General features: G+C 42.7%; 1 protein-coding gene and 1 non-coding gene across 2 annotated transcripts in view; both read right to left on the bottom strand.

The window, feature by feature from the left end:
* Nucleotides 1–249: 249 nt before the first annotated feature.
* Nucleotides 250–27,581, bottom strand: part of ZNF704 (zinc finger protein 704) — a 197,650-nt gene continuing 170,318 nt past the window's right edge. The window contains 5 exon segments of the mRNA XM_032469957.1: nt 250–13,092; nt 14,186–14,283; nt 17,825–17,929; nt 20,327–20,594; nt 26,353–26,390. Coding sequence (XP_032325848.1) covers nt 12,981–13,092; nt 14,186–14,283; nt 17,825–17,929; nt 20,327–20,594; nt 26,353–26,390 — 621 coding nt within the window. The 3' untranslated portion in view covers nt 250–12,980.
* On the bottom strand, nt 10,769–10,840 carry TRNAT-GGU. Its single transcript has one exon. It is a non-coding gene; the product is annotated as a tRNA-Thr (tRNA).

Raw genomic sequence — 27,581 nt, 5'->3', positions numbered from 1 at the left:
AACACAGCCGGGCAGTCATTGCCAAGGGAATGGGTGGGAGCTGTAATCATCAGGGCTGAAGTCTAGAAGAGAGCTGTGCCTTCCATGTGTTTCTAAAAATAACATGGATTGTGAGCAGTTGATACGGGGAAGATACCCCTTTGGTTTTAAATTATTTTTAACTGTAGGTAAAACCTCAGTCCCTCTAACCCCTGTGAGCCTTTCTTGGGTATAGTTGGTCATCCTTTATGTAAATAAACAGCCTCCAAATAGAAGCAGATACACAAAAACTTTTATTAAGTGGAAGTTAGACTTCATGGTAATTAACCACTTACAAATGCATTTAAATGCATGTGTGTGGACACCGCAGAAGTCAGAATGGTCTTCCTGAAAGTCCAGTGTTCTGGCTCGGCACGTGCCAGTGCACCCCAAGGTAGAAACATACACGCAGTAAACACAGGTCAACGAGGACGTCAGACTAGATTGGCAACACCATATCCACTGTTACAGCTAAGCATTACAGAACATGAAAGTCCAAAGACCAGAAGACTATTACTAAAGTGATTCTTACTCTAGACCTTTACTTCTACGTAAATGCTTCCATCGGACCAATGCAGCAAACCCTCAACTCTGGGGGGACAGCACCGTTTCTATATTTTACCCTTAAATGGGCCACAGAAACTGTAAACGTTCTGTGGCCCTCCTGATGTCCATTGCAGGTAGATGCCAGCTGTCCCCTTGGGAAAGTGCAGTTCAGTTTAACTGGTGTGAACATTTTATATGGTAAATCTTCCATCTGAAATTTTTCTTCTATTTCAGTTAGCACCAGTTTATCTGAAATATTTTTCCTGGTGTTATATATTTAGGAAACATTTTTTTGTTTTGTTTTGTTTTGAAACCAACACACAAAGTCCCAAACAATGGAAACTAAACACATTCAAAAAGTTGTTTCAGAGAACAGCATTTAGAAAAACAACATCATTTAAACATTTGACAAATCTATGTACAAGGTGCCCAAAGCTGGCGAGGAGGATGGCTGAGGAACAGTCACGGAAAAGGTTTATTAACCTGAACCCCCCACAGGCTGTGTATTTACAGTCGGATAGGTTTTCAGAAATGTAGTATCAGAACATCTGAATTTGGCTAAAAATCCTAGAAAAAGACACATCCCCGACCCTAATAACTTCTAAATAGGTAGCAAACATATCCAGTATAACCACAAGTAACCAGGTTGAGAAGTGTGTTTTTCCGTATTTTACATACACACAGTTGAGAAACTTTCTCAATGGACATAGAAGAGAACCGCGATGGCAGAGAGACAGAGTTCTTTGTTTTAACATCGTCAGATGAAGGAAAGAAATTTTTTTTTCCATGCCGAATAACGTAGGAAAGTGCTGATTAAGGAGCAGATAAATTATTAGGGAAAAGGGTTTCATGGAAACACAAAATCAACATGATGGCTGAAGAAATGTGTGTATATCCTATATGGACTTTCCAAAAAATATAAGTAATGCTCTCTGTGTAATTTTGAAAAAAAAAAAGATGATCAATGGTTTTGCTTTGCTGGACACTATTTTTATACTTTGTCCTTTGAAACTATATAATCCAACCCCTTTGGAGAATAGCTTTTTCCTTAGATTGAGAATTAAACACGATAGACACAACCTATGCTATATTTATCCAAGGCAGTATTCACTAATTCATGCAGTTTTGTTCACTTGCTAATCCAGTGTCACTAGAACATCCACCTCTAAAAAAACTGGGCACATTTTGTAACAGCCAACAGTTTCCATTTCTGCTGAAGAAGTACACTTAAACTATAAACCATTTCTCATCTGTTCACCTTAGTGGCTGAATTTAGAGCCTGAAGTTTCAATGTACTGTCTTTAGAAATGTCAGCTAGAAGTATGCAGATGGAAGTTCTACATCCCCATCATGACAGGCATTCAGGTCTGTTTTGAATAATTTGTGGTTGTGGTTATTCTCTAGGGAAAAAATTTGACTTGGATTTGATACAAAATACTCGTTATTCTTTGAAAATGCATAGTTGGTAATTTTTTACATTCATTCACTGATATTAAAGACTTTTGTAAGCAAGTACTTACCTCCAAATGGTGGTAACGTTGTATTTTGAAAGATCTCTAAAAATTGGAGAGCATTGTCACATTGCTTTTGAATTGGTGCCTAATTCCAAGTGAACGCCTGTCAGTTAACACTAACATTGTACAGGAAGAGCTATTTCTTGTCTGTCTTTCTCTTTACTTCCTTGGCAGGCACTAAAAAGCAACGTTTTCTACTGACAGCATTTCCAATAAATACCCCATTTAAGCCATTTTATAGTTTTGTCTTAACATGTTAGATTTGGTGTAGAAAACAATTTGAAAGATGGCTTAATTTTGAAAGGTAGAGTGTTTTTAAACCTCATCATGGGCTAAGGGCAACAGAGGTTTTGTGATGACAGTGGTGCTCTCACTCCTCGGCCCCCTCATTTGCAAAAGATTACCGCAGGCCACTCGGCAGTGGTATTTGATGATAGTCACAAACCCTTTGGGACCTAGCGATTTTTTCTTATCCTGAGTTCTTCCTCCAAGTATATAGATTTTGATACACGAAACACTTTGGAAACTACACTAGTATCTGGTTATTCCAGAGAGCATATGTTTCAATGGTTGACCATCGTCCAACCATTAATTATAAAAATAGGAATTTCAGGTCACATTGTAGGAAAATATTGATTAATGGCATTTTTTAAAAACATATATGATCCACATGCCTGGATTATTTTACACCCAGGACATTTTCAGTTATTGAAGTTATGGAAGAAGTATGTTTTGGGGGTTTTGAGTTCTTCCCTAAAATCTAAATATATTCTAAAGCTTTCTACCAGTGATCACAGAGGTTCCCCAAACAGTCGGGATACTTTGGAAGAAGAAGCTTTGCTCTCATCACAGGGCTTGGTCAAGTCACAGTCATTGATTTCTAATTAGCAGAGTGTAGGCGAAAAGGCGTAAAAAGCAAAGCAAGGGTTTGTAATCTGCAAATTGATGCATCCTTTTTTTTTTTTTTTCTGGTCCCCCTTGGGTAGGGGTAGTTTATGATTATGCTACACTATAGATCCCTGAGGGGTAATCCCAACTCTGGAGCCACTGGCCTCCAAAGCTCTGCCTCTTTCCTCTCTGTCTTGGCCATCTGTGCCCAAAACATGGGAAGGGGGCGCCACCGGGGTGAGGGACACATGCTCCACAACATGAGCAGATTGGAATAGTTTTCTCTTTGCAGAAATAGAATGTGGAAACAATTATAGCCTGCAGAAGCCATGTCCTTTTCACCTAATAAAGGCCAATTGAGCTTTCTCCTGCTCTGTAACCCTAGGCAGAGGTCAGGGCCCGGAGCAATGAAGTGTGAAGCCCTCTTCCTCTGCCCCATCGCTCCATTGGCTTTGCACTGGAAGGGAAGGGTTGGGTAGAGGACTTGCGAAGGAGGCTTTGAGTCAAAGTGAAAGGATTAGACACCTGCCTCACCATTCTTTATGAGGGAGTCTGACTGCATCCTTTGTGAGGAGTATGGCCCGTTGTATGCCTTACTACTCTGTCTGAACGATGACCAAAAACTCTTCAGATAAATGGAAACATTTCCCTGAAGCACAGGGGGAGTAGCTTCATCGACTGAGCCTAACATGCCAGTCACAGTAACACTTAGCCCCTTGGACCTTAGTTTAACAGGGAGGAATCAGGAGCATGGAAGCAAAAATGTTCAATCCAGAGCTTTTGGAAGCAAACGCACGTAATAACAGCATGGCCTCTTCCTCGGGGAAGTGAAGGCAAAGAGGGGAGAGGAACATTTCACTAGCAAATTCAAGGTGGTTGCGGTAAAATGACTAATAACCAGAATGGGGACTGTCCTCTCTCTCTTAATTTCTTCTCCAGAGTGCTGGTTTTCCCTCTTCAGTCAGAGATGTACCGAGAATTCAGAAGAAAATAGATGAGCAATTAAAAAAATTTTTTAAATATATATATATTTAAAAAAATTTATTATTTTTTTGGAGGGAGGTAATTATTTATTTATTTTTTAATGGATGGCACTGGGGATTGAACCCAGGACCTCGTGCATGCTGAGCAGGCACTCTACCACTGAGCTATACCCTCCCCCTGCAGCTTTTTTTTTTTTTAACTGAAAATTTTGTTCTTTAATGACAGCTCTCTTGCCTTTTTCAGGCATTGCTACTTGCTCCCCTGGTTAATTTTCTGAATTAAAAATTTATGGACTTGATCCTAGTAAGTATGTAAATGTTAACAGTTAATGAGACTTGAGAATTAATTTTTAACACTTTCATAATACAAATAAAGGGGATCTTTTCTTTGGAAGCTGGTAGTTAATTATGTGGATGACATTCAATATGAAAGGATTTTTTTTTTTAAACCAAGGACTACAGTTTAAGCATTGAATTCAGAATCTCCTCCTTCTTTAAAAATCTGTACTTAACTTTCTTTTGGAATGACAGCTTTTTCTTGTTTCCTAGAGCTTGGGTCCCTTTAAGTCCTGGCACTGTCAAGCATTGGTGCCAACCACTGCAAAACGGGCTTCTCCAGCAGAGGAGGACAATGCCCACCTGTCTCCTCCCCCAGTGTTGTATTGCTTTAGAAACAGAATCAAAGTATCATTTATCAAAAAGCCCGTGAATGAAGTAGGTGACAGGCCACCATGGGTTAGGCCCCTTCTAGAAAGCTCCAAGACTGAACTTGGGAATTTTAGGCTTTACCCTAAACTCAGGATGTGAAGCCTGGTGACCTCATGGGAGAAGGGTAAGATGAAATCCATTCATGCACTGGTCAACCTTGTAATCACTCATGATGGCAGAAATCTCAGGCCCTACCAAAGCTGTTTAAATTGCATTTGTACTGAAACATGACTTAACCATATTACCAAGTGTTTCCAACCTGAGTGGTCAGTACTTTTCAATTTGATCATTACAAATCGTAAATCTGAGCTGTTTTCACATTTTTGTTTTTTGGCATCAATGTAAGTTTACATGGATAACAAATGCTGAATGTTAACAGCAAAATAACTTTTTTCCAAGGAGTCAAAACTTTCACTCAGAACACTGTAGTAGCTAATAAACTATAATTGACAACTTAGATGGTTGGAATTTAGGAACTAGGGGCATGGTAGGTACCCTAAAGCGATAAATTTGGGGGTGATTAAGTCTGCATTTGACCATGTGAATGCGTGGGCTCTTTACTTCTATGCTAAAGACCTGGATTGCAAGGATGGGTGGAGAACATGGATCCCTGGGTCTTCTCAGGTTTAGAGTCATCCTGGGAGACTGTTCTGAGCCAGCTCTTCCCCTCCTCCCTGCAGGCAGTAACAAGGCTGGCTCACAGGTTCAAGACCACTTGAACCAGGTTGACCTTGGAGGTGGTGATGGTGACCCTAAATACTGTTATTCTACACTGGGCTCTAGGCAAGGTCAAATGAAGTCAAGTATCTGAAAGAGACATACTTTATTACATATGGGAAAGGGTTAGTGATTATGCCGACACCATCAGGACTCTGGTGTAAGATACAGGCTAAACTTAACTTAGTTCATCCAAACGAAGGAAGCAACTTCTATTTTTTTTTCCATAACACGTTTCTTCCCATTTTGTCTTTGACCTCAGACAAAGATGTTAAGGTTTTCTATGTGGAAAAACCCCATTTTTAAGGTTAGTGGACAATCTAAACTACCTAAGTACCTACCTACCAGTTCTGAAGCAAGGATTTTGCCATGTTGGAGGTGAAACTTAATGGAACTTTCACCCTGGGATGAAAATGCATGGGACAGGATGGAGTGGGAAGGGGTGTGGAGGGGCTGGCAAAAGGCTTTGGCACAAGGAGGCAGCGTGTGCTATCAGACTGCAGTGGCTCTTTGCCAGCCCCTCGTCACAGTGGTCACGGTAATGAAAACAGTCAGAAAGTTAGGATTACAGTCATTCAATGCTTTGGGGCCTGGCCTGGGCATGCCAGGACGCAGAGTGAGAGCTGGATAATACTTCACTATATTTCGATCAGAGGCAAGGCTAGCTTAAGGATATTGTCTTTTGATATTCAAGTCTTCCATGAGAAGGATTCCTGGGGAAGAAATGACCTCTTTCCCTTCTTGGATGATAGTTGCCCAGAGAGTGCCAATGGTGAGTTTGTGGGGCTGATGGAAGAACTTGACCTGATGGCTATGGAATGCAAAATCTGCTGTTCCCAGCAGTTGAAACTGATGGCCAAAGGCTGCATCCGCCCATGTACAGGTTTTCTTTGGCCTGCACAGTGTTGGCCAAGAATTTGAATTTAGCTGAAGTATCAGGTAACATCCTATTTCCCAGTCGGAAGATCTAGCAGCCCTGGGCCTGATTTCTGCATGGTTCTGATTGTCTAGAGCTGGGGCCCCCTTCAAAGGGGCATGTGTTCTCTGGTTCACCACAATCTCTGCTATTCTCTAGTGCCCTTCTTTTGCCTGATCTGCATCATTCAGTGACAGTATCTGCCTGGTCTTTCTAAGGCATCTGCTATTTACCATTAGGAAGCTTCTATTGAAATACGAAGCAAAACTCGTTTGGTTCAAAACCATGCAGCAGTAAACACTTCTTGGGAACTTTAATGCCAACAACAGAGAGATTCCAAGAGAATGAAGGTAGAGATTTGCACACTGCCTGGTCTCAGAGATGAGGCCGTACACATCTTCCCCTAACTCTGTGCATTTCTAGTCCTCATATGTGCAGATACTAAAGCTCATTTGAAAACAAAGTCTGAGTGACCCTCTGACCACCTCATAGGAGGTGCCCAATGGGTGTACAACCATTCTGTCCCAGCTTTTTTTTTTTTGATGTTATCTGCAAACTTGACTAATCAGTCTAGCTTCTGAATTACTAAAATCTTAGAAGAAGGTGCTTTCTTGTTTTAACAGTGAGTGGGCTAGAAAACACTGTACAGCATTATGAAATGGTTTTGGCCAAGCTCCGAATTGTTTGTGTGGTTAATAAACTCTCCACATAGCGCCCTTCCTTGTCTTCCGACTCTTGGGAATACAGTGACTTCCTGATCTCAGACTCGTGAGTCTGTGAATTCTTCATGTGCAAAATCAAGCACTTGTTCTGATAAGGAAATTAAAGTTCTTTAGTTAGTGCTGAGGACGAAGTTATTTTAAATGTCACTGATCCCCTAAGAATCCTGTCTTTGGGCTCACATGCCATGATTTTAGAAATTTCCATCAAGTGATACTTACTAGTTAAATGCAGCTTTGTGCTTCTGGTAGGCTGAGCAATAAGCTTGTCCTTGTGACAGAATCTTGTCATTTTTACACTAAAGAATGTACAAGTATATTTCTCCCACTGCCAGTAAGCATATCTATTGACATTTTTAAGATTTAAAATATACTTGATGATTCTTAAAATATCTCCCCCCCAAATACTTTGAAAACACACTGGTAATGATAAAAGGAGTAGCTGCTGCCATCTTGATTCTCTTGTAATAATCTTTCCATCGGATCTGCATTTCTACTCTTGCTGCAGAGGGTTAAGTGAAAAGATATGCATCGAAACACTTGCTTAAAAGAGGCATAGCCCTTTGGAGAGCAGGAATTGCTTATAACGTTAACACTTCCTGTCTGGTAAAATATTGTATTTTAAAAAATAAGCTACAATGTATAAAACCAAGGTCATTTCCCACAAAATGTTCATGTTCTTTGTGATTACAAAACACTGCATCTTGTAAAATATTTCCAGTTCTGTTAACTCGAGAAGTTAAGTACTAATGCTTATTATAAAAGTGTCACATTTCTCAGAACTGCAGAAGCCTAAGCAGTATATTTCTTGTCTTATTTGGAAAATTAAGTTATAATTATTGTATTTAAGATTACATTTTGACACAACACATTACCATTGTGATTCTCAGACTCACAAGAAAAGTTATAAAACATGAGATTGTCTTCAAAAAAAAGGAACTATTTACAAAACAGGACCAGATGTAAAATTCCCATTTTGGTTTCTGGTCCTATGACAGATACACCTTTTAAAGCATGTATATCTCATTGGATCTGGGCTTTTTTCAAAGTCAGTCACCATAAGCAAACCAGTTGGCCTTAAATACCTTTTATACTTTCTTGCTTTATTGGTGCGCGTTACTTAGTGATACAGTTGGTACCTAAAAGTGCTAATCTCATTTTATTTACTGACTTCTGGTTTGACTAGTTACAATGCAAAAGACGTAAGGAAGCAGTTCCGATCTGGAGAAATCCCCACAGGTACGGGGAACGGGGAGAGCGTGTGTGCTGCTGGTTGGGTTATTTTCTTAGAGAAATGAGTTTTCCAGTTGACCCGTGTGCCCAGCGCATTCCCCAAAATGATCCATATTCATGAATCCTGCTCTGTTTCCACTCATTTGTATGCACAAATTCTTCCCTGCGTTCATACAGGTCAAAGCTACAGTTGACATGGTCGAGAGAAATTCTACAGGGTCTTGTGAAAAAGCAGCACCTTGTCCACAAAAGTCCATGGAAGTTTGCTCCTTAACATGCCATTAAAGCAAAATGAACATTTATAACGCCCTTCACCTACAGAATTCTGCGTGTAACTAACAACCAGTCATCCAACTGGCTAATTATAAAAAGGAACACCAAGGTGTCAGATTCATAATTACATTCAGAAACAGCCTTACATGAGTCTGCGAAAACCCACCAGGGACTGCGCTGTGGTTCAGATGCCAGCCTCAGAATGCAGGTCTATGAAACAAAGACACAGCTCTGTTTCACAGAGCATTCGTCCGCACCCCCAGAAGTCAGAACTGTCCAGTTCATGTCAATTTATCTTGAAATGATATCATGTTCATTAAAAAAACCCCAAAACCAAAAAAACTGTTCTGACTAGAAAAGATGCTGGAGACAATAGAAGCCTTTCTAGTCTTAGGATCCTCCAGATCTATTTTTTCACATACCCTTTAGTTTTCCCTGAGGAAATGTTTTTTTTTTTTTAACAGTATTTTGCTACTTTTGTCAAGGAATCCTCTCCCATATGTACAGTTCTTGCCACTTTTCTCTAAACATTCCCAAGTGAATGCTGCGCTTTCCTTTTCCAGTGAAGTCTGATGAAGGCGGTAATGGGTTCCAGTAGTGACGGCTAATTCGGAACCCAGGGCTGCTTTCAGTGTGGCTTAGTGTGACACCAGCGACAGCTGACTTCAACTCAAGTGCTCCTGCAGTTTGATAGCGGGCACGTCTGTTTCAGAAATCTTGCAACATCCATGTAACTATTTCTTGTTGGAAAGCCCAAGAACTGTAACCCGCATCATTCTCTCTTGTAAGTTCTCATCTGCAACGCGGTTAGGACTGGACAAGGAATCGTCTCATGAAGGGCACCCCACCCTGCTGGTGCCGGAGCTGTGGACAGGCACGCACATTCCTGCCCAGAAACCCACTGCCCTCTTCCTGACACTGGCTTTTGCCAAATGAGGGAGGAAACTTTTTAGCAAACAAGGTGGAGAGAAGTCCCACTCAAGATGTGCACGGCAGTCCTGCATCCCTGGGCGGAGCCGCTCGGGTGGGAACCTGGCAGCTCCCTTGGAGGTGCCCAGGGATGGTCACCATCGGCCAGTCAGCATGAGGGAGGTGAGCCTGAGCCAGGCCTCCACAGTCCTCTGGTGTCTCTTCTCCGGCCCCCGAATCACTTGCTACGTGGGTACTTCCTCCAGGCGCTCACACTGCCCTCCTATAAATGGGATGGACATCCTCTGGGAAGAACTAAGGTTTAAACGACTGCCTGATGAGCTCTCTCTGCTGTGGAGCTATCTGGAGAATGCCTGTCCATCACCAGGAAATGCCTTCTTTGGAGAGAGGTGAGACATCTTGTCTGAAGGGAAGGGTATCAGGGAGAGAAAAGTTAAAGGCTACAACATGCCTTCTTTAGAAAGACTTTGGGACCAGAACCCACTGCACCGCCATTCTTTCGCACAGACAGGTCTCTGAGATGCCCGTGAGGGGTGGGGCTCCCGGTAACTAGCCACGTGCCCTGGGACCTTCCTTCCCACCCATCTCCCTCCTCCTCCTCCTGCAGAAAAGAGACAGAAAAGAATGTGGTACCACAGAGAAGGCATTAAAAAAATCTTGGGCTTAATTTGGCACTTCATTTAGTTCCAAAATATAACAAAATAGCTCTTTTTTTTTTTAATTTTAGTGTTTACAATCAGTGCTGTATCTTGCAACTTGTAGCCTTCTGGGTGCCTTGCAAGAAGTTTCGTCCATTTTCTTCAAGGCCAGCCAGGTGAAGCTTGGTAGTCCCCTAGTCATTACATGCCTTGGTACAGGGTGCAGGGGTCTATATGCAGGAGGTACTGAGGGTCTGTGCCCACTTGGGAGCTAGAGAAGACAGCCCTGGGCTGACCAGCAGAAAGGAGCCCCCGAGTGGTGGGGAGACGCAGAAGAGTGTATGTAAAGACGGTTTTAGAAAGGAGAAGAAATCCCAGGGAACTGGCATTCAGTTCTACACTTCTGCTTACACCTGTGCATTGGCTAATACTGAGGTAAGGACTGAGCTGGGCTCAGCCAGGCCAGAGCTCAGAACTAGTCATGGGCTGTACTTCTGGGGGCAAAGTCACAGAGCCCCCACAAAACCCTCACTCCAGGATTGCTCCACAGCAACCCTCTCTCCCCACTTCTGTCCCAAAGTCCAGGGGATGGGGGATAGACTGAGCACCTTATCACTTTAATCTCTCGCTCTCTCTCTTTTTTTTTTTTAAATAAAAACCACCTTTATTTCTTTCTTTCTCTTAACGGAGGCACTGGGAATTGAACCCAGGACCTTGTGCACACCAAGCACATGCTCTACTGCTGAGCTGTACCCCCTCTGGATTAGTGACTTAATCCAAAGATCAAGGGCCAGGGAGCTTTGCTGAAGGAAAAAAACCCCTATACTCCAGGACTGCACCCCAGCCATCACTGAAGCACATGGTGCACCTGCTCAAATGGTTGACCAGCACTGGCTTCACTGCAGCCGCTGGGCAATCCAGCCCCAGCTCAGGGCCTCCTGGACCTCACAGCAGAGGCGCCTGTGGGTGAAATGACAGGATGCCTGGCTGGGGTAGAGGATGCAACTATGTCTGAAAAAACCCTTTCCTGGCTCGCCTTGTCAGTACTGAGACATCCATTATAGCTGGTGCTGGGTGGCTGGTGATCAAGGTGCACTACAGCACTTTCTCTGCTCTTTTTTTTTTTTTTTTAATTAATGAAGGAGAAAACAGTATCTCTTACAAGGAAGAATGTTTAAAACATCATATGAGAGTTTAAAAAATAAAATTGCCAAAATGTGTGAATGCACAAATTGTAGATGTCACACCAACGAGCCTCCTTCTGTTCCTCTTATTTGAAAACAGCGTATCTGTTACGACTAGATGACTTCTTTCTACTCTTTAAAAAAAGTGTATGTACAATCGCTAAGTATATTAAACTTTGCTCTGTGCAATTTCATTTAACATCCCTATGGCTGATTCTAGGCCCCCAGCCCAACACAGTGCATCCTCTAAGGTGCTCTTACTTCTTTGCATAGGTACAGGAGGAGTAACTTTAGCAGGGCAATCAAGAGTAGGGTAGACAGAGAATGAGCTTATTTGTAGGGCTTGACAACTACTCCGCTGTCCCCGCACCACTGCCACCAAGACAAACAATAAACACACCAGGCTCGAAAGTCCAATTAAATGGAACACAGTGCAAGCCCTGGTCCTACTAAACTGAGAAATTCCTATACCAACACGCATTTTCCTTTTGGTGTTCTGTATGTTCCCTTCCGAGCAAATTCTTAATGACTAGCTCCAATATTCTGATAAGAAAAATAAAGGTTTGGACCTTCCCTTTTCCCATATAGTCTTTATATTGTCCATTAACCCATCTCCCAGACACGCTAAAGCATAAAACCTATATAAAAGTGCACTCAGAATGGATGCTGACCCCACGTGACTTTCTGAACAGACGGGGACGTGTAGGCAGGCTGTGCTCTGCTGCCTGAAGCCAACCTGCCAGGAGAGTCTGGAGTTCTCTACCTTTTCTGAAACCAGTCGCGGTGGCGTTTTGAGGGAGGGCCTGATGAGCCATTGACCTGGCAACAGCTGTCAGACGAGCGGCGATGAGCAGATCTGAGTTGTGGCTGGCATCGCATCGCATGAGGAAGCTTCGAGGCTTTCCCAGATGGCAACGTGGGCCAGGTCCTGGCTGCGTTGTGACAGGGAGTGGATGAGCCGGGCTGCCTCTCGAGGAAGGGCTTCCGAGGAAGACTCTCAGATGTTTCCCCTCAGTGACAGCGGCACGTCTTGAACTCAGCTGGGGCTGAAGTCTGCTGGTGATGTCAGTCAAATGTCAATCTTTTTTCGAGCTTCTGCCATCCAGGGCCCTTCAAGCTAACAGCTCTACCATGGTTCCATCTGGGGCCATTCTTCAAAACAAAACAAACAAACAAACCAAAAAGACATAGAAAAGATCACGATGTGTACTGCTCCCAGAAGTCCAGTGGAGAACAGGGAAAAGACTATTCACAACGAATGCAGGGATTGTTTTTTGTACAAACGCTACTGAATAATGTGTAGCCTCCTTTCTTAAGTGTCAAAAAAAAAAAAAATCTCAGAAACGGCATTATTCAGAAAGCTTATCAAAATAGACCTTTCTAGGTCAAACGGGCTTGGTTGGTTCAATTGCTACACAAGTCCACAGTTTTCAGACCTAGACATACAGCCCCCCAAAAGGTGGCTTTTCACGGGAAAAAAATAGTTACAGCTGCTGTAGGCTGGGTTCGCAGCAAGAACAGGGAGGGTAGTGACCTTTCGTGGGTTTTCCTTTTTTTCTTTTTCTTTTTTTGCTGTAATTCCACCAAGGTTCCCAGAAGTGCTTTTCCTGGGCTTCAGGCGTGTTCTGTTCGGAAGGAAAAGCGCTTTCTGAGGCCCTGCGTGGAAGGCGAAGGCAGGAGCATCTCCGGCGGGCGCCGGCCAGGGCGGCGTCGTCAGTCAGTGAACCTCTGGCAGGCCTTCTTCCAGCGGCAGGCCGTGCACCACATGTCCCGGTTCTCCATGCCGTACACCTTCCGGCACTTCTTGCCCTCTCCCCGGGGCTTCCTGGAAGACAGGTGAGGACAAGGGGTTCAGTGCGAGGAATCCAACGGGCAGGCTCTGGAGGGCTCAAAAGAAAGATCTAGGGAAAAAAAAGTCAGGAAATGTAGTAGGAGATCCCTCTAGGTTCAGTCTTTAACCTGTGCTGGGTGTTTTCACAGCCGCTGAAATATTAACATTTGCTCCTTGAAAGAAACTTGGTCTTCTTAGTGCCTCCAGTAGTTTTTAGGCACAGAGTTAGCACTCCGTACAAATTTGGTAACCAACTGAATGAACAGAGAAATTACCTAGCACCTAATAGGTATTCAAGGAATGTTAGGTTTTTTTTTAAATCTTATCAAGGAATGTTAGTTTTTTTTTTTTTTAATGTTCATAGGGAAAAGGAAATGATCTGTAGGGAATGCCACTGTACCCCATGATAGAAGAACCAGTGATGGAAACAGAGTCAAAAAAATAGGAGAACAAAATAGTGGCATTAGAGCCAAAAAAGGAGACAGTCAGCTACTCCAAACACAGAGTATAGAGGACTCAGGACCGAGCAGGGGCTAAGAGACAAGAGCTGGGAACAGCACCGCGTTCTCCCAAAATTCACACATTGAAGCGCTGACCCCTTGTCCATTTGTGCATGTGTCCATTTGGGCAGCTTCACAACACTGAATTTAAAAAGGGAATACAAGAAATACCAGTAGAGAGCATTACTCTTTCAAGTTTTAAAACATGTACTTTCAAATGCTCTCTTGCTTCAGGAATTTCTAGCATTCTGGTTAAGGGAATCCTGGGGAGGTTGTCCTTGATCTGGGTTAAAAACTGTATCTTGTAGTTCATTTTACACACAGGTTAATGCAACATGGCTTTAAAGGGACCCAGTAGTCAGCATTACCTATTCTGCAAGAAAACTTACTACCGTTACCCTGAAAAAACAACAAATCTTCATTAATAGATAATGGATGGGAAAAGCCATAAGAATGAAAGAGTGTTTCGTCCATTCCAGGGAAATTTTATGAAAGACTGTATCTCTGGTTTCTCTTTTCCTCTCTGTCCTTCTGTTTTTTGGCTAATTCCCTAGAAATGAGGCACGTGGAGTTTCAAGCAGTCATACCTTAGGCTGACCGTCCCTCTGGGTGGGGAGGACAAGACGGTGTGAGTGTGCTGTCTCTGCTCTCCAGTGCCCACTGGATGACTGTGGGTTGGGGACACCTGGTAAACACAAGGAAAACAGAGTTGACTGGGCAGGCTCTCCTCCTCATGCATCTCGTTCACCTCTGCTGTGCGGGCAGTGGTACCCGACCCTTAGACACGGAGGTGAGGTACTTCCTTCCCAGAGACCACATGTTAAAATGGATGGGGTGACGCTCACAGCAGAATTCAAACACATCCCCAACCCGGAAAGACCCAGCAACAATGAATACTTTACAAATCTCCATGACTTCACGTCTCTGCTTTCCAAGTTGTCCATGGTAACATAGTTTCACTTGAGTAATATTTTAAGCCGTCAAGCATATATATTCCTATTCCAAGCCTCACCGATCTCTCTTTTAAAGAAGAAAAATATCTAGAGAGGTTAAGAGAATTGTCTCAAGTTAACAGCTAGTCAGTGGCAACACCCAGGGTGGGCCTCTGCCTTCTCAGTTAGATCATCCATAGCCAAATAATAGATGGCTTCTTGCATGAGATGCCCACATGGCAGACTCTGGGGTCTGAACAGGGATAAAGGCAAGAAGCAAAGAGCCTGGACAGAATGAATGTCATCCTTTCAGTACTCACTATGTGCCAGGCTCTCTGACAACAGCTTTATTTTTCACACTACCCCATGTGATAAGTACTCTGACTGGCCCCATTTTACAGATGAGGAAACTAAGCACAGGGAGGTTAATAACTTGCCCAAGGTCATGGAACGTATGATGGCCAGGGCATGTGTTTAACCTCCCCTGGCCCCCTGCCTCTCAGGTCCCTCTTGTTCTCCATTCCTCTTGGATTTCTAAATTTTTAAAAAAATTTTAAAGCATTGAGAGAGAGTAGAGCTAGGTGAAGAACATTTTTTGTAATAAGCCTTCTTGTCTTTGTTCTGAAATAAAACAAAAGCCTTGGAAAACGGCAGCTTCCCCCGTCCCTTTACTTTTATTTATTTATTTATTAAAGATAAAGCAGGTTGCATTTATTTTTTTTGGGGGGGGAGGGTAATTAGGTTTATTTATTTATTTATTTTAATCGAGGTACTGGGGATTGAACCCAGGCTCTTGTGCGTGTTAAGCATGCATTCTATGACTGAGTTATACCCTCTCCTGCCCTCACCTTTATCTTTAAATAGCAATGGACTGCTAATACAGTGTAAAACCACACAGATGGGGAATTCTCTAGTGAAAGGATAAATCAGAAGCTCACACAGGATTTTAAATGTGGGAAACCTAGTTAATGCAGCTACTCTACATACTTTCTGTCCAAAGCTGTAGTCTAGAACATCCCTGATAACCAACAGATAGTGAAATTAGGGACTCTGTGAAAAGTCCAGGGGCTTGAGATGAGACCAGAGACCAGAGATGTCCACAGTGTCCCCAGGGAGAAGCACTTTAAAATTTAACTGTTGAAAACCGAACAATACGAGGCATCGTGGCTGGCATCCTACCGTGTAAGACATTCAGGAACTTAGGAGGAAAAGTAGCCAGTGCAAAAGCACTCGGAGTGATTCACTATACGACAGAAGGAAATGACGCAATTAATAAAACAAAGGAGAAAACACTCAATTTTGGCTAGTCAGAGAGGTAATTTGAAAAGAAGTCTGAACTGGGCTGTTCCATCTACACATTATACTTGTTTTCACACCAGATGAGCAGTATGGGGTCTGCTCTTGAAAATCCTTCTCAAATCAAAGACAGGAATGAACAGAATTCAGAACAGCAGGTCTCCACAATTCTGTAATTGTAGCTGCCTCTCTAGGTCACAAAGGTTGTCTCACATGTCATATTGAGAGCCACTCTGGGTCTCATTATGTCTATCAAAAAAACAGAAGGTCACCCAAAGGACTGATTGTTTACCTCCGGCACCCACCTTGGGGAATCGTTGTTCTGCCACAAACAAAACGAACACCTACATGTCTAAACGGTTCTCTCTCTTTTTTTTTTCCATTTTTGTAAATTCCTTTAATAGATGTTTCCTTGAATATATACAATATAAACATCCCATCTAAGCAAAGCACACCACAAGTGTATAAAGCAGCTATAATTTTAATACACATTTGCATATATTCTCTCATTTGACATTCACTAAAATATAAAAGCCCATTGACTTCTGTATTATTAATTAGGCACCAGAACCCTACGAATATCATACATTCAGAGTCTATGACTCCAAGCCCTTGGATATCGCTGCCATGCTGCCAGGGTTTCTGGCCATTATAAAGAAAATTAAAATTAAGGAAAATCAATAAAGCTATGTCCTATGAGGGGTAAAATTCTTTTCAAATACTCAGGTAAAATATTAAAAGATGAAGTAAAAACATGTTTTCACTTGTGTTTAAGTCTCTGAATTTTGATTATATTAAAATTTTTCTTTGACTTATTCCCTATTGATACTGCTAATCACTAGTCTGTGAAGTAAGCTGTTCTCTTTTAACGTTTACTGATGAGGTCACCCATTGTATTCTTGCTCTTTGAAAATGACCAGCAGTGACCGCTGTCTGTGAAGCAGGCACCTTCCATAATTACTCCAGATCCATGATACTGTTTTTAAAAAAAAAGTCCAATTCCAGGAGTATTTTCTGGAAGCCGCAAATTCCCAAATCGCCTGCCAGCAGGATACTTTCTCTTGCTGGCCGTTCCTCTAGGGAATTTAATAAATATTCACTGACAGAACACAGCAAAATTGACTGAGCCATTTTCATTTTTATCAGCTCCACGGGAAGCCTTAGTATTGGCTGGAGACCTCTGGGAATCGCCAGCGGTTGCAGTAAGAAGCTTTTGTGAGGTCCTTAGGGAGAGGGGTGAAGAGGAGAAAATAAGGTTAGTATCTATTATCATAAGCCCCTTTCTGAACCTTATCAGGAGTTATAAACCCGCATGAGCATCAGCAGTGTGGGGTCTGTGGATATTCTGTGATAAGCTGTAAAAGACCCAATATCTTTTTAAATAAATTGTTAAGAATCAAGTAAATTCATGGCGCATTTTCAGACACCAATTATTTAATACATCAAATCGATATCCACTACTTAAACCCGACGGCATACTTCAGCACTCATTTATTTGCAAATCACCCATCAGCGTGGATTATTCAGGTTTGGAAGAAAAAAAGTGACTTCAGTTTCTATTATTTGAACCTTCAGAATGACATACCCACGAACAATAATTTCAAAGCCAGATTCTTATCAAGTCACTCCTAATGATGAACGCTGTTTGCGGACAGGGTGTCTTTCTTTTACGTTCAGGGTCTAAGTTCAGCTATTAATTTTATCAAGCCTTTGAGAAACATACAAATACATCACCCACACACAAAATCTCGGTCTATTTCCAACAAGTTGTAGATCAACAGCTGAAACTGTCTTTTAGTTTCTAAAATTCCAGTCAAGACACCTTTCTACAGAGAAGCTGAGCTTGTCTGGGCCACGAGATCCCTTGCTGAGTTTACAAATATCACTTAAAAAAAAAAAAATTCCTTCTGGCATTCTGATTTTTGTCTTTTTCTACAATTAGTCCTCTACATTTACGTTCCTTTGCCCAGATTTCTGGCTTTTGGTTTTTCTACTTACTGGAATGCCTGTGAAGGTAACTGGAGGAGATTGCCAAGAAATGCTAAAGCTGCTGCTGTTGGGGGTGAACTTGGCGGACCCCGGAATGGTCACAGGGGGTGTGGCCTGTCAAACAGAAAACAAAGTCGTTAGGAAAGAACTTGTCTCCTCAGTCTTATGCTGTCATTACCCAGGTAGGGCCTCAGAAACGACCTCCGCTATATTAATAACTTAGACTGAATTCTAACAGGAGGAGATTAAACCCAGTCAAAGACGAGTCCCTAGAGAGAAACTTTTTAGACATCCAAGCATTCTGAGGTGTAGAGGGAGAAAGCTTTGGACTGTCAATTTCTGAAAAGAAATTTGATTATACATCCATATACCTATTTTAGGACATCTGTGAGATACAATTCCTCGGGATCAAGTTGGGAAATAAACACTTTTTTAATACAGTGGCGGTGGGCTGTAAATTACAGCACTTTGGGAGGGTAATCTGGCAGTACACATCCAAGTTCTTAGCGTAGTGGCTATTTCACGTCTAGAATTTATTCTAGAGAAATGGATACAAAGCTGTTCATTGCAGAACTACGTATTATACTAAAAAACCTGGACACAAATACCCGGAAATAGGGAAAAGGGTAAGTAAATGATGATATGCCCACAGAGCCACTAAAAATGATGTTGTTCAACATAGAGAAATAGGTTTTCTATAATAGGTTTTGCATAATAGAGAAAGCAGGTTAAATTTGCATTTAGAACAATCTCTTGTCAGTAAGACAAACTGTGGTCTGCGAGACCATTCAGCTTGGAGTTAGACAAGTTAAGTGCTAACTAATAATCTCTTTTTTAACTCATCAAAAAAAAATGATGCTGTTGAAGAATACTCATTGGCATGGGAAAATGTTCATGAGATATTAAGTGGGAAGAACAAAGCATAGTGAAAAGAGTACTATGATAGATTCCATTTAAAAAAAATGAGCATATTTATGCACCTAGAACAGTCTCGAAGGACATACCAAAAACACTAACCAATGGGCTTTCTTGTTGTTGGGACTAGGGACAGATTTTCTTTCTTTGCTTATGTTTTTAATATTTTTATGCTGAACATTTATAATGCCTATAACAGAAATATCCCAGGATTCTGAATATATCGTTCGGGAAGAAACTTCTAGATCACTCAATGTGTGTTCCACCTCTCATTATATTGATAAGCAAAATAATTCAATTCAGTTGGATCAAGCCCATGATCTTGGACCTAAATGCAACACTGATAAACAAGAACAAGTTACTCTGTTTGACCAGCACAGAAAGAGTCAGGAATGAAATTTATTGCATCAACTAATTTAATAATTAGCTCTATTCCATGGCTCTTGAGTTGAAGTCCAGTAAATAAATGGCTGAATTCTTCCTCTACAAGTCCTTTTAGGTTTTCTACTTATAAATATAGTTGTTAGTGACACTGGTTTTGTAACTGGCAACCACTGGAAAATATTTTGGCAATACACATCTGTTCATGTTCTATCCTATGACTCAACAATTACTCTTCTGGGAATTCAAATTAAAAAAAAAAACTGCCAGTGGCACAGAGGTATCCTAGTAGAGTTATTAATGATAATTAAAAAGCTGGACGGACTAAAAAGCAGACATTTAACAATAAGAGAATGATTAAAACAATTTGATGTTTTGATTCATTTGAATTCAGTTACATGGAAAGTGCTTATAAAGCAAAGATGGGAAAACAATTGCAAATACATAAGGAGATTTTTCTTTTAAAAAGTTACATAGGGTAGTTGAGAATTATGGGGAAAATATTTTCTTAAGATTTGAATGTATGGAAATTTTATTTAACTCAACACTTAAAAGAGTTAATCATTTCTGGGGGAAAAGGATCTTCAGCCATGTCCTGTGGGAGCAGGACTTGTCTCTAAGGTCTTCCCAGACTTTAGAGTGAAGCAAAATCTCCTGGAGGGTCCGTTAAACACAGACTTCTTGGCCCCACCCCTAGCTTCCAGTCTAGGGCAGACCCAGGAAAGTCACAGTTGTAACGAGTTCCTAAGTGATGCTGACTCGGTTGATTTGGGAAACACTGACAACCACGGCTCTAGTCTGAGTTAGCTACCAGTTTAGAAGGCAGGGCATGGAGTTCCAGATTTGGGGTGCAGGACAAAGCTGTCATTGTGCCATTGCTTTTCAGTGCTCACCTTTTCATTCATTTTACTTTTTATTTAGCAGGTACTTATATCACCATGCCAGGCACCCTTCTGAGGGTTTTACAATATTAAGGGTGTTAATCCTCATAACAACCTCTCAGGGATCAGAACTTCAGTCAGTACTGGGGAGTCCAAGAATCCATAGGTTCTGTGTGAGATCTTGGCTTTAAAAGGAGAAAAAGAAAAAGCGAACTCTGCTACTAGGCTACCTCGGATGCACTTTTTCCACTGGGTTATCCTTTACTCACAGGTCAGAATGCTACTGGTTTTGGTCAGGAGGCAAAGTGATTACTCTCATGGCCTTGCCAGTCACCTGGTAAGCGTGGTCGGTGTGCACGAGGTAGAGCGTGGTGGGAGCGGAGCGGCTCAACGGTGTCATCAATTTTGTCTCAGTTTTGGCACAAGGAGCTTCTGTTCGGCTTGAATCTGGGATGGGGAAAGTGGGAGGCGAAGCCAGGGACTGGGAGGGCGAAACCGGGGCCAGGCTGCTTAGTCCATCTGCCACCGAGTCCGTGTTGAGCTTGATCTCAGTGTAGTAAAAGTCTTCCTCTCCATCGCTGTAGTCAGAGTCCCCAGCACGCCTAATGCAAAAGAGAGCAAAACTCCTACTAACCCAAGCCATTTTCTTGCCTTGAATTCTTGTGCGTGCTGTTCCTTCTGTCAGGAATTCTCTTCCTCTGTCCTGTCTGCCTGGCAAACTCTCACTTAGCCTGCAACACTCAACTGCCCCCTTCAGGGAAGCCTTCCTTAACCTCTTAAAGCAATTTCTTCATCAATTATTCAAAAATGATTTATTGAGAGCCTACTGGACAGGCACTTTTTTTTTTGGTGTCTCCTAATATTATAGTGAACAAAACATAAAGAGACTCTGCCCTGATGGAACATATAGTCTAGTGAGAGAGGCAGACAAGAAGCTCACAATGGAATGCATCAAAAACAGTAAATACCTAGGAATAAACTTACCTAAGAAAACTGTAAGACACCGATGAAAGAAACTGAAGATGACACAAACACATGGAAAGATACACTGCTGTTCCTTCATTAGAAGAATTAATATTTTTTAAATGACCATACGACCCAAGGCAATCTACAGATTCAATGCAATTCCTATCAAATTACCAATGGCATTTTTCACTGAACTAGAACAAATCATTTTAAAATTTGTATGAAAACACAAAAGATCCCAGATAGCCGAAGCAATCTTGAGAAAGAACAGAGCTGGAGAAATCAGCCCTTGACTTCAGACTATACTACAATGCTACAGTAATCAATGCAGTATGGAACTGGCATGAAAACAGACACATAGGTCAATGGAACAGAACAGACAGCCCAGAAATAGACCCACGGCACTTACGGTCAGTTAATCTACAACAAAGGAGGCAAGAATATACAATGGAGAAAAAGACAGCCTTTTAAGTAAGTGGTGCTGGGAAAACTGGACAGCTACACGTACAGGAATGAAACGGGAACATTCTCTAACATCATATACAAAAAATAAACTCAAAATGGGTTAAAGATCTAAATGTAAGATATGATACCATAAAATACTCCTAGAGGAAAATGTAAGCAAACACTCTGACATAAACTGTAGCAATATTTTTTTTGGATCTATCTCCTACAGCAAAGGAAATAAAAGCAAAAATAAATCAAGGGGACATAATTAAACTTAAAAGCTTTTGCACAACAAAGGAAACTATCGACAAAATGAAAAATCTACTGAATGGGAGAAAATATTTGCAAATGATATGACTGATAAGAGGTTACTATCCAGAATATATAAGTAGCTCATTAGCTCAACATCAAAAAAAAACAAAAAACAAAAAACAAAAAACAAAAAACAAAAGACCCAAACAACTCTATTAAAAAATGGGCAGAAGAACTGAAGAGACATTTCCCAAAGAGGATATGCAGATGGCCAACAGGCACATTAAAAGACATTCAACATTGCTAATCATCAGGGAAATGTAAATTAAAAGCACAGGGAGGTATCACCTCACACCTGTCAGAATAGCAATCATTGAAAAGAACACAAATAACAAATATTGGAGAGGATGTGGAGAAAAGGGAACCCTTGTACACTGTTGGTGGGAACGTAAATTGGTGCAGTCACTGTGGAAAACAGTATGGAGGTTTTTTTAAAAACTAAAACTAGGACTACCATATGGTGCAGCAATTCCACTCCTGGGTGTATACCCTAAAACCCCCAAAATACTAATGAAAAAAGATACATGCACCCCAATGTCATAGCAGCATTATTTACAGTTGCCAAGATAAGGAAGCAACCTAAGTGTCCATCAACAGATAAATGGATAAAGATGTGGTGTACACACACACACACACACACACAATGGAATACTACATAAAAAAAGAATGAACTTTTGCTATTTGCAGCAACATGGATGAACTTGGAGGGCCAGTGAAATAAGTCAGAGAAAGACAAATACGTATGATATGGCGTATATGTGGAATCTAAAAAATACAACAAACTAGTGAATATAATGAAAAAGAAACAGACTCACAGAGAACAGGCTAGTGGTTATCAGTAAGGAGAGGGATGGAAGTAGGGACAATATAGAGGTAGGGAATGAAGAGGTACCAACTACTACGTATAAATAAATAGGCTAAAAGGATATATTGTACAATATAGGGAACACAGCCAAGTATTTTGTAATGACTATAAATGGAACTTAACCTTAAAAATTGTGAATCACTATATTATAACCTGTAACTTATATAATATTGTACATCAACTGTAACTCAATTAAAAAAAAAGAAACCCATAAGGAAATAGATATTTAATACATCAAGTAGTGATAAATCCCAGAGAGAAAAATTAAGCAGCATTAAGAGTGTCCTTAAGCAGGGCATGTGATGGGAGGCATTCTTTTAAGTAGAGTGTTTAGACGAAGGTTCTCTGAGGAGGTGACATTTGAGCAGAAGTTTGAACGAGCTGAGGGAGAAACCCACGCGGGCACCGTGGGACGTACATGCAGTGCCCTGGGGTGGGCTGGCACTTTCCAAGAAGGGCAGAGAGGCCGGTGGCAGGCGCTCAGGGCACCAGCCAGAGAGTGGCGGGAGGAGAGTGGGGCTGAAGGCAGAGGCAAGATCGCACAGGGCTTGTAGCTCTCAGGAAAGACTGGATTTTGTTCCGAATGTGATGGAAGCCTCTGGGGATACTGAGGAATCTAAGCAACTTTTTCAAAGTTACCATCGCCTGGAGAACAGAGGACACGAGGGCAAGAGGAGGAGTAGGAGGCCGCAAGGAGGCTGCTGAGTGGCTGACAGTGGCTGGATGAGCGGTGGGCGTGGAAGTGACAGAGTTGTCAAACTGGGGACCTGATTTTAAAGGTTAGGCACTGGGACTTAACCCCGAACGTCACATCCACTGAGCTCCCTTCGAGGTGCGTTCATTTTATTTAGTTCACTTTATTTCATTACTTGGTACCTCTCTGTAATGTTTTCTTAAAGCTCTGTCGCCTCCCTAAGACTGGTTCTCTAGGGCTATGTTTTGTTCATCCCTTGTGTCACGCCACATGTGGTGCATCTGGCATAGAGTAGGTGCCTATTAAACGTTAAATGAGTGAGTAAAGGAAGCTGACGTTGTTGGAACACAGTGATTACCAGCCTGGATCCTGGAGTCAGATTTTCTGATTCAAATCCTGACACCTTTGAGCTGTGTGTGTGATTTTGGCAGCCTACACCCTCATATAAAATGGCATAGCACAGTGCCCCCCACCCCATACCCTCAGGTTCTGCATCGGCAGATGTGGAGTGCCTACTGTATACAGAGCTTAGAAATGCACCACACACGGTGCATTTCTAAAATAAGGCTGATGTTAGAAGGCCTCAGATTTTAGCATCACCAGGAAAACTACCTTCTGGTGCTTTCACAGTTCTCCCTGAGACATAGCAGTTATTTTACTTTATGCAAAACTTTCTGTGGAAAAATACAGTCGAATAAAAGATGACATTGATTCACTCTGTTAATTTCTAGCGAAATCATGCACATCTAGCCACCTGCCTTTACGGGATGGCCTCTGGACCTCTCCCTTCCACGGGGCAGCCCCAGATTTCATGACCATGTCCGGCAGGAGCAGGGCACTGACTCGGAATAACTTTTTTCCCCACTTACAATCCCTGTGTAGAAAACTGACGATTCAGATCTCCCCTTCTCCTTGGCCTTTCTGTTCAGCCAGATGGGCGGCTTCTCCCAGCCTGGTTCCACTTCCCCTGAGCTCTCAGGCTGAGGCATCTGGGGAGGTGTCTGTCCCGTATCAGGTCAGCTGGGCTTGGCTTTCTTACAAGCATACCACTGAGGACCCCAGAGAGTGGGCTGAAGAATGCACGTCTGTTCTATTCCTGTCCCCACTTCCTTTCCAGCATGGGGCAGGCCGAGTTGCTACTGGCTGCCAAGGATTACTAACAGACACACAGGCCTGGGGGAAGTTGTGCACCCTACATGGGGGCAAGTCAGGATCGGCCCCCGGTGCACAAGAATAGAGTGAGATTTAAGAGAAAGACTGTGTACTTTTCGCACTGGCATGGTTCACACTGCAGCTACGTAAGATGCAAGATGCCTATCTCGGGGCTTTGGTGTGCTCCCACCCCCCTCCCTCCATCTGCCGGCGGTCACATAACTGAGCTCATGGATCGAGGCAAAGCCGGTTTCCCTCTCCCAGTAGAAAAGAGAGCTGAGACCACAAGCTTCTATACACACACCCCAGCCTTGCAGTCCTGCTCATCCAGGCCCATTCCCAGGCAGTGGCTGGCAGGGCTGTGACTCCTAATTCACCAAGGCACTTTGAAGCGCACAGAGTAAAAAGGGAATTTTAGGGAAGCGAATACAGTGGCTGCACTTGGAATTTCACCCACCATGAGAGCACCCAGGGAGCACAAAGGAAAATGGTGTGAATGCCACTTACAGGCTACAAATACGTCAATGCAGCACGTGTTTCCGCAAGGTGAGGAATAGGATTCGATTTTTCTGGGCGGATGGACTTTAAAACAAACCCCGCAGCTCCTGATTATAGCTTCGGGAAGTTCTTTCTAAACGTTTAAGTAACTCTGAGCTATTGACAATGGGAGCTGTCCTGACAGCGAGGTTTGAGGGGAGACACTGCATTTCCTGCCCCGAAGGCTTTAGGAATAGAAGCGAGTTGCGCCCGTCAGTGTTTCCCATGTGGTGTTTCTTGGAGGATGAGGTGGACCCTCTGGCCAGGGAGCAGGAGGCCTACTTTGCTGGGCCACGCCCACAGCGCTTGGTGAATTTCCATGTGCTGCACCCTGGAAGGGTCAGGCTGTGTCCCCGGCATCCCAGCCCTTCAGGTTAGAGAGCTAGAGCCCTGCTTCTCTCCAGGCCCTGAAGGAGACCCCCACACGAATCAGCAAAATCACCTTAGGACTGGTTTTTGTTTTCTTTTCATACCACTTGTTTTTACGGACCATGCATTTCCTAAATTTATCCCTTGCTGGTCAAAGTGACTGCAGTGTTTATTTCTCAACACTCATCTTGTTGAAAGGACTCCTCTGTGTCCAAGTGTCTGGGGACTTGATCATGTGTTTGGATTCACATTATGCACACTGGCAATGACTTACATCTTCTCAAGGTCCCTTCTAAGTCCCAGAACCCGGGACAAGAGAGACCCAGAGCCTAAAGGACAAGCTGAACCACCACTGCCCCCCAGGGCATGTTGCTCAAAACTGACTTTTATCTTTCCTTAGAAAGGTTTTTCTATAACACAAGGAGAAGGGTCAGTTGTACAAATGAAAGGCTTATTTGAGCAACAGAAACTGAGAGGGCAGGTCATCAGACATCAGAGGAACCACAGCAGGAGCGCTGATGGACCCCATGGCTCCTAAACCCTTTTCAGGCCGCACCTCAAAGCCATGACCGCTCTCCATCAGGAAAAAGGCGCACATTCCCTTTGACAGACAATTTTGGGGGTCCAAGGATCCCCTACCCTAGTGTTTCATCTCTTACAAGTCACTCTCACATACATTTTATTTTTGACCCTCACACATGACCCTGCAGGAATGATACCATTAGCTTCATTTTCAGGGGGAACTGAGAGGCTCAGAGCAGTGACTCCCTTAATATCAGTTCGCAAGTATGTCAGGAAGGCTTTACAACTTCAAGTCCACGTTCTTCCCACTTGCCATACTGGCCTCTGTCATCTGTGGTGGCCACATCCACAGTGATTAGGAAGACCAGGCAAGCCCAGCCCCTATTCCTGTGTTCAGACTTTTCAAGGCACAGGGCAGAGGGTAAGTCTGAGTGCAGGCAGTCCTGGACTGAACTGACGGCGGCTACACCAGGCTCTGAAGGCAGGGCTGCCTTACCCAAGGTGAATGGTCCGGATGTGTTTCTGGATACCCTGCTGCAGTGCTCAGCACCTTCCCGCAGTTCTTCCAGAGGCATTTGAACATCACCTTCATGGAGTTCTATAAAGGGGAGAAAGTGACATGAAAACTAGCCCAGCAATTTTTTTATGTCGTCCCAAAGTACTTTTTTCCTTCATTAGAGAAGTAACAGGTTCCCATTCTCTTGACTACAACTCAGCACGCCATTCTAGGAAACCCTCTATCTGGCGGGGACTGTGGTGGCCTCAGATGTTTTTCTACATCCTTCCTGAGTACTGAGACCTGCAGGAGCATTTAGTTCACTGTCATTAAGGTGGCCACAAGGTCAGTTAGGTGTTAATGGCAGTATCTAACGTTCACGGAGCGCTCGGCACATGCCAGGTGCTATGCTAAGAGTTTATCTCACGTAATCCTAAAAGATGTCTAATTATTATCATCACATTTTACAGATTCATGGAAAGCTTCAGTAAAACATAGCCCAGTCAGTGAGCCAGCTTCTAGCAAAGCTGGGGCAGGAATCCGGGGAGTCCGGCTCCGGGAACCACCCTCTCCACCAGGACACAATTCCACCTTCTTCCACAAGGATCTCAGCCGTTACCATGATCGCCACTTCATTATCTTAACTGGCTATAAATTTAGTTTTCAGTGGAGGTCATGGTGATGGTTGAATTAGACAGTTTTCTCTTCACTCTACGTATGACTTTTTCTTCCAACCCTGTGTACTCTGCACAGGTAGCTACTGGAGGGAGGTCTAAGTTCACCAAAAGAGAATGGAAAATCTGCCGCAGGAAAAATGACTGTCTCATTTGTAATGACTCAGGTCATTAGGATAAGCAACTGGAGGGCCTTTTTTTTTACAGTCTGGGTTTATGGTTAAAGTTCTTGTTGATCTGCAAGGTGGCTGCACACGTGGGCCCAGAAATGTAATTACACCCAGTGGGGAGACCAGAAACTGTGCTTAAGGATGAGCATTCCCAAACCCCCTCACAGAGGGGAGGCTCGCTTTCTCCTCTACCTCTTCTTCTTTTTTAAAAGATTTATTTTTAAAAAATCTTATTTTATTTATTTAAAAAAATTTGAGAGGGGTGGATTAGACTTATTTATTTATTTATTTTATTATTATATTTTTAAATGGAGGTACCGGGAACTGAACCCAGGACCTCGCGCATGCTAAGCACGCGTTCTACCACTGAGCTACACCCTCCTCC

Source organism: Camelus ferus, chromosome 29 (assembly GCF_009834535.1).
Source record: "Camelus ferus isolate YT-003-E chromosome 29, BCGSAC_Cfer_1.0, whole genome shotgun sequence".
Lineage (NCBI taxonomy): Eukaryota > Metazoa > Chordata > Mammalia > Artiodactyla > Camelidae > Camelus > Camelus ferus.
The sequence above is the reverse complement of the archived record's forward strand: the minus strand, read 5'-3'. Positions and strand labels throughout refer to the sequence as shown.